This window comes from Palaemon carinicauda, chromosome 3 (genome assembly GCF_036898095.1).
Source record: "Palaemon carinicauda isolate YSFRI2023 chromosome 3, ASM3689809v2, whole genome shotgun sequence".
In the NCBI taxonomy this organism is placed as follows: Eukaryota; Metazoa; Arthropoda; class Malacostraca; order Decapoda; family Palaemonidae; genus Palaemon; species Palaemon carinicauda.
The window spans coordinates 119,527,476-119,539,975 of record NC_090727.1 but is presented as its reverse complement, the minus strand read 5'-3'; the positions used below and the strand labels follow the sequence as shown (position 1 = coordinate 119,539,975).

At 32.6% G+C, this 12,500-nt stretch overlaps 2 protein-coding genes across 2 annotated transcripts in view; one reads left to right on the top strand and one right to left on the bottom strand.

The window, feature by feature from the left end:
* Positions 1–5,599, top strand: part of LOC137637820 (angiotensin-converting enzyme-like) — a 61,168-nt gene extending 55,569 nt beyond the window's left edge. Inside the window, exons 12-13 of the mRNA XM_068369932.1 lie at positions 3,354–3,514; positions 4,490–5,599. Coding sequence (XP_068226033.1) covers positions 3,354–3,514; positions 4,490–4,653 — 325 coding nt within the window. The 3' untranslated portion in view covers positions 4,654–5,599. The remainder of the gene's footprint in view (positions 1–3,353; positions 3,515–4,489) is intronic.
* A 2,124-nt stretch (positions 5,600–7,723) lies between these two features.
* Positions 7,724–12,500, bottom strand: part of LOC137638430 (DBH-like monooxygenase protein 1) — a 35,118-nt gene continuing 30,341 nt past the window's right edge. Inside the window, exons 8-12 of the mRNA XM_068370501.1 lie at positions 11,229–11,404; positions 10,977–11,120; positions 10,595–10,778; positions 10,069–10,243; positions 7,724–9,749 (exon numbers count right to left, since the gene is read on the bottom strand). Coding sequence (XP_068226602.1) covers positions 9,504–9,749; positions 10,069–10,243; positions 10,595–10,778; positions 10,977–11,120; positions 11,229–11,404 — 925 coding nt within the window. The 3' untranslated portion in view covers positions 7,724–9,503. The remainder of the gene's footprint in view (positions 9,750–10,068; positions 10,244–10,594; positions 10,779–10,976; positions 11,121–11,228; positions 11,405–12,500) is intronic.

Here is a 12,500-nt window from a genome sequence, read left to right as displayed (position 1 = left end):
AGCCCCTAATGCTATATATAAGGCTCCTAAATATAGGGGTAAAAAAGCTCCTAATGCTATACATAAGGCACCAAAAAAAAAAAAAAAAAAAAAAAAACGTCAAAGAGCCTCTAATGCTAGAAGTAATGGACCTCAAAATCGAGATAAAAAAGCCCCTAATGCTATATATAAGGCTTCTAAAAATAGGGGTAAAAAAGCCCCTAATGCTATACATAAGGCACCAAAAAAAAAAAGGTCAAAGAGCCTCTAATGCTAGAAGTAATGGACCTCAAAATCGAGGTCAAAAAGCCCCTAATGCTATATATAAGGCTCCTAAAAATAGGGGTAAAAAAGCCCCTAATGCTATACATAAGGCACCAAAAAAAAAAAAGGTCAAAGAGCCTCTAATGCTAGAAGTAATGGACCTCAAAATCGAGGTCAAAAAGCCCCTAATGCTATATATAAGGCTCCTAAAAATAGGGGTAAAAAAGCCCCTAATGCTATACATAAGGCACCAAAAAAAAAAAGGTCAAAGAGCCTCTAATGCTAGAAGTAATGCATTTCAAAATCGAGGTCAAAAAGCCCCTAATGCTATATATAAGGCTCTTTTAAGAAATGCAATTGTTTTCGAGAATAGTTATCGAAAAATATAATCACACCGATATATTTGAATTAATTATTGAACTTTTATAGGGAACATCCTTAAATATTGTGGGAACTGACTATTCCAATTAATATACGTCAGAATGATATATCCTTTGTTTGCATTATTCTATGCCCGTTTTCATTGCGAGTTGGAATCATTGATATCAAAGGTTACCATCATCATCATCACTTCATAAATGTTAATATGCAAATCTCGTCAAGCCATACATTAAGATCACCCAATTGCCACCTCTCCACCATCATCTTTATCCCCCACCTCGTTATATCCTTCTACCCACATCCCCACATGTTTGAGGTTTAAAGGTCTCACAGTTATGATGAGATCTTTCTGGTGGAAGTTTTTTAGTCAATGAAAAACAAAATACTAAGATGACAAAATTTCATACAGTGTGCTTTCCGGGTGTTTAAAATTATAGCAAAACTATGAATAACGAAGTAAATGTGCGAAAGACTGATTGAACAAATATCGAGAGTAAAGGATTTCTTGAAGAGCTTACCGGGGGAACACTTTTCAGGTGTTGGACATCAGGGCATGAAACGACAAATAAAATTGTAATAATACGAATACTCAATGCTAAGGAAATATTTCCTTTTGCCTTGGGAAGGGTGAAGCCAGCTAGACTCGGACCTTTGAGCATTGAGCAATCGTCACTAGGGAAGGGGTTTTTGGTTGGAATTGAGCGACTTGCCCCGATAATTTGATCGATTGATTGATTGATTAGGAGTTTTCTGTCCTCCTGATATCTAGGGTTATTGACGCCGAATCAGATAATTTGGGTAAACAATGAGCGGATAGTTTAATCTTTTATACCCTACATCCTATATACCACAACATCACTATAATTATGCACCAATGAACACTTTCATTGCATGTCATTTCACTTATTTCATTTTCACCAATCACTTCTGAAACAATATGAATTATGTTAACTGATGATGCATTTTAAATCTCCATCAGTAAACTAATATAATTAATATAGCTAATAATAATATTTTCTCTAAGAGGACCGGAGCCAAGTAGCCCGTGACAAAAGCTGACCCCAACCACACCGAGCTACGTGACTCATGATCGAATCACAGGAAAACACTGAAATCAGCAACGAAACCTTTAAACCTCATTTCCTTCGAAATTCTGAACAAAGGCCACTTATTAATGATTGGTGACCCCATAGGTGCTATTTGAAACGATACATTATTAGCGCCTAAATATAATGTGTAGAGTGTATGTATGTGGAGAGAGAGAGAGAGAGAGAGAGAGAGAGAGAGAGAGAGAGAGAGAGAGAGAGAGAGAGATCAAATGCTTAAGAAAATGCAAACGGAGGGTATTTCTGTGTTATGAATATTAATATGAATAGTCAGTTCCAATATTATTCAAGAAAATTTTATATAGAAATAGGATAGGAAAATTCAAATAAAAAGTTGTGATGAAATATTTTTATGAATTAGTTTCGAGACAAAGAAGAATATTATTTCGAAAGTAATCATCAAAATATTTTATGATAACGTTTTATTTGAATTTTCCTACCCTATTTCTACATATGAAGAAGTTTCGAAATAACATTAGATTACATTTCTTAAAAGAATAAAAAAGTTCTCTCTTTTCATCGTATTTCTTTGAGTGATATCGGTAATTTCCCTCCCCCTCGTATTGGAACCCTCCTTACGATGTCTTGGTTGTTTAACGTCGGCCACCTTTCAGGGCAAGAGGGCCATGATCTCTCCAAGTCAGGTCTGGCCAGGCGACACCAGTTTTGTTGATGTGTCTACCATGGTCTTCCACTGTCTTGGGGTAGAGTTCTCTTACTTAAGGGTACACTTTGGCACACTATCTTATTTTATTTCTCTTCCTCTATTTTTTTTAGATTTTAATGGTTCATATATGAAAGATTTATTCTAATGGTGTTACTATCCTTGAAATCTTTATTATATTTGTTAATTACTCCTCTTGTAGTTTATTTCCTTATTTCCTTTCCTCGCTGGGCTATTTTCCCTGTTGGAGTCCTTGGACTTCTAGCATCTTGCTTTTCCATCTAGGGTTGTAGAATAATAATAATAATAATAATAATAATAATATTATTATTGTTTTTGTTATCCTTTTGAAAATAAAAACCCAGAATTTACCCACATTAGCGGTCCCCGATTGTGAAAAACATGTCTGGATGCCTGGAATACTGCTACTCATGTTTAGTTAGTCAATCTGTTTTATTTTTAGTGATGTTTGTGACAATGTGTTGACTCTTCATATAGAAATTTGAGTCACCATCGGCACATTTATCCAGCAACTTCAATTATCCTTTTTTATATAAATTGTTGGTTTCTATATATATATATATATATATATATATATATATATATATATATATATATATATATATTTATATATTTATATATATATATATATATATATATATATATATATATATATATACATCTATTTTAAATTTGATCTGTTTTCTACTATAGTTAATTCTTTTTAGTGATGCGGATTTGCACAGACTCGCAGGGGTGCCCTTTTAGCTCGGAATATTTTCCTGATCGCTGATTGGTTGGACAAGATAATTCTAACCAATAAGATAGCAGGAAACTTTTCCGAGCTAAAAGGGCACTGCTGCGAGTCAGTGCAAATGCGCCTCATTAAAAAAAATTGAGTATAGATATATGAAATTAGATTTGGTTTGATTTTCTTATGACGTCTTGGTGCATTTCAGAAACGTCCTATCCTTGGGGAAATCTCGACCGTGGACAGACGCTCTGTCTGTCCTGACAAACGGTCGCACAAGAAAACTCGACGCTGGCCCCATCTTGGAATACTTCGGTCCTCTCTTGTCGTGGCTCGAGTCCCAAAACAAAGGGGAATTCATTGGATGGGGTAAGTTCCTCTCAAAGGAATCTTCTCATGAGGTGCCAGGTCATATGTTATGAGATAAGTCATCTTTAAAAAAAAGATATATTAATAATATACAGATTTTAAAATTCAAATATTTTGGACTAATGTCATTATTAATTATTTCTCCAACTTTTCCGTTAGGATTTCAATGGTAAGTATGCTATCAATCATTTAGACCTCCATTTTATTGTCTTCGGTACATAGTCGGTACATAAAGTGATGGACACCAAAATAAGAAAAGAAAAATTTTTCCCATTATTATGTGTCCTGGAATATCTCTCTCTCTCTCTCTCTCTCTCTCTCTCTCTCTCTCTCTCTCTCTCTCTCTCTCTCTCTCTCTCTCTCTCTCTCTCTCTCTTTAAAATTTAAACTCAAGAATGAACAGATATTTACACATACTGTAGCTCTTGTCTATTTCCCAATTTTAAGTGGATAAGCTGTACATACAATCTTTTCATGATTAAAAAAACAAATTTGTAGTTTCAGACACGTAAAATAGATCTGAGCATGAAAAAAGCACAAATAAAAGCAAAACACTTTCTGTTAACTTTGATAAAAAAAGATAAAAAATAACATATTTCTTCCTATAACCACCTTTATTATCATATCTGAAAACATTTATAAAATCTGGTAGATTTTCAATATTAACTTATATGCACAGACAATTAATACAACATTTGCTTTTGACGGTCTGTGAAATGTTTTGGTTGTTATAATGAGATTTCAGCATATTTATTTTTCATTAGGTGCCAAAGAGGAATTATTTCCCCGCAACTTAATTCTGGTTCTTATTATTTTTCAAGGAGGTCATTATGATAAAGAAATAGGATTAGTCATAACAAAATATTCCACATTTAAATTATTTATCATATGAATACACAAAATCTCAACAAATCATTCCTCTTAAAGCGTTATCAATCTTCTGATGATATTGACACTAGAATGTCTTTGGTGCAGATCAAAGTGAGGCCATTGTGGTGCAGCAGGTGGGGACGACCAACGCCTCCATTGTCACTGGGGTCGTCCTAGGATTCGTAGCCCTCGTCCTACTGGTCAGCCTCATCGTCTACGCCGTCACCAGGTGCAAACGGACAGGGAAGTCCTTCAACGCCGCCACGTGAAATGATGCCGTGCCAAGGAATGAGGTTGAAATCATTGATGTCTCAAAAAGGAATTCTGTCGACATCATTGAGGAAGATTTAGGGACGATCTAAAATCTGGGGGTTTTCGTCGCTCTATATTTAGGTGCCTTTTCTTCTCATCAAAACTTTGAGGGCGTAAAAAAATTCAAAAATTACTTCCATGGAAGCTAAAATAGGGAACGTAATATGTATCATTCTTGTGTTTCATAATAGAACAAAAAGATAATCATTGACATAGCTTTAATTCTTTGGATTTATCTGGAATCCTTTTAAAAGACGTTAAGTTGGACCAGAAAACTCGAAGAAAGCTTTAAATGATATCCAAAACTAATGAATATATATCTGTAAAATTAATTCACCAACATTACTGTCATCATACGTAATTCTGATTGTATCATTCAATTCATAATCTATTTTTCATTCATTGACTACAAATTCAATCACAATCACTCCTCAAAACAAAACAAGGTTTCCTATACTGTTTCATCGGCACATTATCTATCCATGACGTCATCTCTGATACTTGCAAGTACACCATTGGAGCTTGACCTTTTTCTAACAGCATCTTTACATTTCCACCTCATCCTTTGGTACTTTGCCAACGCATAAAGTCTAAACCAAGGTCTATAGGGTAAAGCCTTACTCAATAGACCTCGGTCATAGCAAACAGATGATTCAAGTACCTGACGAACGCGGCGCGTTGCAAGATTTTCTCGGGAATATTTTCAAGGTTTTTATTACTTGTGGAATTGACTCTGACGAACTTAGTTTAAGAAGGGTAATGAAGAGTAGCTGTATCATTTTCAGATAAAAAACAATAACCCAACATTTTCAAACTCTCTATCACAACTCCTGAAATAATTTTTTCTTATATATACATACACACAAACAAGCACACATACATATATATATAGAGTATATATATAAATATATATATATATATATATATATATATATATATATATATATAAATATATATATATATATATATATATATATATATATATATAAATATATATATATTAATAGAGAAATAAGACAAAGTGAGCGATTGAAGCCTTAATTTCTCATCTAAAATTCATTGAGGGAGGAGAAAGAATTGAGATGAAATTAGGAGTTTTATATATTTGATACTTTTTCTATGAAATTCATTCCATTTAAGTCATGGTTATGCTATATTTGTATATATACACACACATATATAAGAATATATATATATATATATATATATATATATGTGTGTGTGTGTGTGTGTAGGCTATATACTGTATATCTATACACATATACAGTATATATATATATATATATATATATATATGAATACACACATATATATATATATACATATATATATATATATATATATATATATATATATATATATATATATATATATATATACGCACACACAGGCACACAGACACACATATATATATATATATATATATATATTATATATATATATATATATATATATATATATATATATATATATATACTGTATATACCGTATAACTCATTCATAAGCCATTAAGTTACAATTTCTTAATCCGATATAAAAAGAAACAACTTACAAAAATCTAAGAGTCAACGAAGAGTTCAATTCCCAAGGAAACACAAAGTAGTAAAGTATCCACATGTAATGCACGCAGCTTTAGTGGGGCAGGGTAGGGCGGAACTCTTTTATATTCTATATTTTAGCTATGTAGCTCCAATATGTTAGGTCTCGAACACTGTTTTCCATTGCACTGAAAGAATTGCACTTCGAGCACTTACAAGTCTTTCCCTTTAAAAGCAATACATATATATACTTTTAAGATCATTTACATTTCAATCATGTTACTTTCAAGTCATTTTATTTCTTTATGTTCCTGTAAAGTTTTAATTCCAGACCATTTTCGCATACATGTGTCATATAACTTTCATCATATTTACGGTTTTGGCTTTTGTGTAACTGACTTGCCCTTTTTCCGTGATATCTTAATATATAAATGGTTGTATACATTAAAAAGGAATAAACATTTAGATTAAGAAAAATGTATACATCTTTTATACAGTAGTATTTTTATGTAAATACAGTACACCAACTGGCTACATTCGTTAAGTGTTATGTAAAAGGGAGAGAGAGAGAGAGAGAGAGAGAGAGAGAGAGAGAGAGAGAGAGAGAGAGAGAGAGAGAGAGAGAGATAATTATTTAGAGTTGAGCTAATCTGTATAGAATATCAGTCATTCATTGCCTGTGTTTGTGTTCAAATATACGTAGAAATATAAATGTAATTTGTTTCAACCTAATAGACTATATAAGTTAACCATCATATTCTTGATTTGGTAAAGTGAACCTACAAAGATGACATAATCATTTCTCCTGTTCGCATATTTTGATCCTAATGGATCCATGTGAACTGCATACGCTTTTGGCCCATCCTGAACCTTTCGATCATAGGAACGCACAGTGTTCTTTTCTTTGAATATAGTCCTGAGTACATTTCATTATCAATACTGTCATCGTTAAAGGTAAAAGACAGCATTGGAAGAGACTAGGAAATTCCTTACTATTTTTTCTTTAGTTTTTTTTTTTCTGATCTTATCTTTATGCACGCATTAATGAATGGGGGTCTCCTTACCAAAGTCTTTTAATATGGGCATCATAAATGTTAATAAGAGGAATATTAATGTTGTTGCCATTTTTCTTTATTGAAAGGTAGTTTATAACAACGTCCTTAATATAATGTGATAATTTTGTATAGTCTAATTATGCACAAACGAGTAAAACTATAAAATCAGCAGAGGCTTAAAACTCTTAACCAGCTTTGTCAAAAGACGATAATTGATAAGACGTGCACACACAGATATATATATATATATATATATATATATATATATATATATATATATATATATATATATATGTATATACATATATATATATATGTATATATATATATATATATATATATATATACATATTTATATGTATATATATATATATATATATATATATATATATATATATATATATATATATATATATACATGTATATATATGCATGTGTGTGTTTGTGTCTATGTGTGTTCATGTTTGGTGTATATCTACATCTACGACTTCTCCAGGATTTTTTTTAATCAGTTTTGACTACACTTTGCTTCAAACATCCATGGGTGAAATATACCGTATTTCCCGTGTCATAAGACGCACATTTTTTCCGAAAAATGACCCCCAAAATCACCCTGCGTCTTAGCACTCAAGAAAAAGTTGTATAGGGGAATTTGACACCCTTCAAACACCCAACTATTGATATGCAAACACACAAGCTGACGAGAGATAGAATATAAACCTACAATTATCATTCATATGTAATAGATTCATTTATTTTATATTGCACTTCATTTAATGAAATACAGTAGCAATTTTTTTTTTCTTTTTTGTAATCAGCTGATGAATCGCTAACCCACTTCTACAAGATAACATGCCAACTAATGGTCTCATAGCAGACGATGCTTTGACATATTAGTTGTTTATGCAGTATATATCTATTTTCTCATTTTTTTTTATATTTTGCAATAAAGCAATATACTGATAATAAATTTGTTGCCTGAGTTACGAAATGATACAAACAGACGTTTGTCGAATTCGACCTTGGAAAAACTTCTGTTTGTTGATTGTAGTATCACCAATTTACAAAAAAGTAACTAGACCTTGAATCACACAAACAGTAGCAAAATTATTCCACTTAAAAGAATGTCCAGATTTTTTAATCAATAATTACATTGTGTGTGAAAATTTATGGGTTATATGAGGAATTTTGGAAAAAGTACTAGAATTTTACCCCTTTAACAAAATTTTATGCACCTTTGGCAACGCTGCTTTCATGTAAACAACACATGAAACACCATTCTGACTAAAAGTGCAGTTGTGGAGACCACTATTGGTTTAGTGGTTTCTTATATGAATATGTAATAAAATTGGGATAATCGGCATATAGCTAATTGATATTAACTTAACCATTTCATAATGCACCCAAAATAAGAAAAGTTACCGTGTAAGACAATAATCACGTTAGAGTCGCTGACTAGGGATTTGTGCTAAGTATTTTTTAAAATCCTCAATTTTTTTTCTAAAACTGCCTTGCTAATTTAAGGGTGCGTATTACCACTTGTAGCGTCTTATGACACGGGAAATACGGGTATTAATATTGTTCAAATTGGATGGAGGTGTTCCCTTTCACAGTGATATAATTAAGAAACGTCTGCATATATGTCTCAAATGTAATTCTCTTTTCTACTTTTTGATGCTTCCTTTATCAATGTTTTTTATACTCTAATTCCGAATCGGTTTCTCTTTGTTTCTGCTTCTTTTTAATCGTGGTTTTCATCTTCTATTTACATCTGACCTCTATTCTGCATGATCTTTACTATATCATACAGAACTTCCTCTCCCAGTATCAGGCGTTGCCAATAATTTCTCTGCTTCTTCTTACCTAGTATTAGCAGAAGATTCGACACAGCTTTCAAAATTTATTTTTAAACGCTCCATCCAGCCACCACAGTTTCATCACTTTTTTGTGCCTGTCTTGTAAGACACTCACTCTTCTTAAATATATCTAGTGGCCTTTTTTTATGGAACATAAAAAGATTTCAAAAAGAAGATTTCACAATCTATTTTTCAAACATTATTCATCATAAAAATAAAATTTTCCATTGCTTCTGCACTATCCAGTAATCAGTTTCTAGGAGTTGCTGTACTGAGATTTTTCAAACTCTTCTTCCGTTTTATATTTTAAAATTCTTAAACGTTCCTCAAAGTAAGTCCAGAACACATCAGAAATCCATTACAAAGATTTCAACAAAAGTAGACAAAATACCAATCCAAGAATGAAAGGTCCAGAACTTTTGCTGCCGCTGATAACTTGGACAATTTGCTTTTGCTTTTGGCTTCCAGCTGTTCCAGGAGAAACTATTAGAGTGTAAGTCAGATCTTGGCCCTTGGAACTTGGATGCATCTTAAGGTTGCAAGTTGCATCTTCTTGAGCGACGTAAGGTTTTGATTTAGGATATCTTGTGATGGTTTCTTTGACCTGGAAACAAAATGGAGGTTCTTAGAAATTTTCTTTAAAGAAATATATTTCCTTCCATCGATTTGACCTCATAATGCATTAACAACATTTCTGTACAACAGTAAAAATCAAGTAAAAACCAGAAAGTAACGTTTTAACCCACACATGTCTATCACAAATCAACAGTTCTAATACGGCCTAGTTGTATTTTTGTTGCTCTGTTGGTTGACGGATTTATTACCAAAATTATTCGCTTTTTAAAATTAAGAACGATATAAAACGCTAAATACTTGCAACGTGTTCAAATTGTTTTCTATAACTACTTAGAGCCATTCCTCACCTCAAGTTTTTGTCCGTAGTTATACTGGCATTTGATAGCGTGGTCACCATACATAATCTTCTCATTCAGCTCCTTCTTATTTAGAGACTCCCAAGGTAAACCGTTCATTACCTCTTGGTACTTTCGACCTCCTCCGACTTGTGGATCGAAGACGTAAGTGGATAAATCAAGATCTCTGCAACAGTAACGATTTTCAAGTATTTCTTATCACCTTTGATGTAGCAGTAATTTATCAAATCTAAGAACAGTTCTGTGTTCTACTGTACAAAGTCACAGAATTGCTGGAAAAATTAGAAACGGAGTCATTCGCTATTGCTGACTATTTTCTTACGGTCAAAGATAAATACATGAAAATTCTAGTTTTTTTCAAGATTGTTGTTTAAACCGAAAGGGGACATAATGTCAAAATTCAAAGCTTTAGAAACGTTGTACAAGTCTATCCAAAAGGAACATTAGAGAACATACTTGTGGAGAATGTCCTCCTCATGAAATAAATCTGAGAATGATTGTTTTTTATTTTACTTACTTGGGAAAGCTCGTTACTCCATAACTCCCATACAGATCTTGCAGAACGCTGGGATGAGTTGCTGATCTGCAAAGGGCCAAATCTATTCGAGGGTAATAGTTAATAAAAGCTTGGCACATTTCATCTGTCGACGCCCAACCGCTGTAAGTGCCATTAGCTCTGTCCAGGCTATCGTAGTCACATTCTAGACGACGAAGTAAATACAGAATCAAACAATTGTAGATTAGACAGGACTCTCTTGGATATCTTAAAACACAAAAAGTATTATTCATCATATATGAAATGACTTTCAATACTATAAAAACATGCGGGAGAAGTACTTAGAAAGGGGAAGAAAGGAAAGATGAAAGAACATTTCAGATGAAGCAACTACTAAACCTACCTACAGTGAGATGGTCACCAGGAAGAAGTTTGACCTCCTCTGTAAGCATCCGAGATTGCTGAAAATCTGCATCGAAATAAGCATCCGTCGCAAGAGGCTTTAGCTCTTTGCCACCTCTGAAATGTCTGAGCCTGATGGCTCTAGCTGGAGGTTACAGATATCGGGTTATTTCCGGACTTTTTTATAGGATGATGCCATATGAATAAGCAATATATTTGCAATATATTTACATGAACAATTTTATTTCCATACCCAAGTAATGCCCATGCAAGAAGACCATGAAGACGTTGATGCCTTCTTCGGGAATTGCTTGAGCCGTGCATTCGGAGGCGCAATGCCCAGAGACAATCCAGTGGGGAGTCCTTGGGGGCACCGTCAAGGAAAAGACGATGGAGTGACCAAGGGCGATGTTTCCAGCGTCCTGTTCTCTGTGCAAAGAAGACTCGTCAATTTCTGATCATTTGAAAGTTTTAACTCTATTTTGTGCATTTACTCTTTTCCTCGTTTCTGAATTGACCTAATATTAATCAATTCTACAATTGCCTCACTAAGATATACAGTTAATTTTAATAGTCATGCCTTCTCCATCATGAGCCTCAATACTACACAGTATTCTGGAAGTTTTATTCCAGCTGTGACCAGACTGTGGAATGAACTTTATCTCGCGGTTGAATCGGTGGAAATTCAGAAGTTCAAACTATTTGTATGTAAATTCTTTTCTGTTGAACTGGTCGACATAAGTCTCATTTTATAGTTAATATATGACTGGTCTATTCTAACATTGTTACTGATCTTAGAATATTTCCCATTTTTATTCATGAATTTTCATATATGAGTATAGTGTATTAATTTCCTTATTTCTTTTCCTAAGTGAACTACTTTCCCTGTTGGAGCCCGTGGCCTTGTAGCAATATGATTTTCTAACCAGAGTTGAAGCTGGTAATAATAATAATAATAATAATAATAATAATAATAATAATAATAATAATAATAATAATAATAATAATAATAATAATAACGAGGGTTCTCAGTCTAGCAAAAATGTGAGGGTGGACCAAAATATAAGGGGAGATTGTACAGACCAATGAGCCAGACTCCACTCTACATAGCTAGCCCGAATAGATTCGGAAGGAAATAATACAAATAACATGCAACATTAAATCTAAGTGATAAAATAAATTCGAGATTAAAGAAATGCTATAAAAAGAGATTCAAGTTTTACTTAGTAAACTCATTCTTCTTAAAACCATTAGAATATCAAAAATAGAAACTAAATATTCGATAAAATAGCAGATTTCTGATCTAATATATATATATATATATATATATATATATATATATATATATATATAGATATATATATATATATATATACATATATATATATGTGTGTGTATATATATATATATATATATATATATATATATATCTTTAAAGAATATATCTCATGTGGTATGCACAATAAAATCATGGATTAATTTATCGTTAACAAACGCAATTTTGCAAAAAAAAGACTTCAGTTCT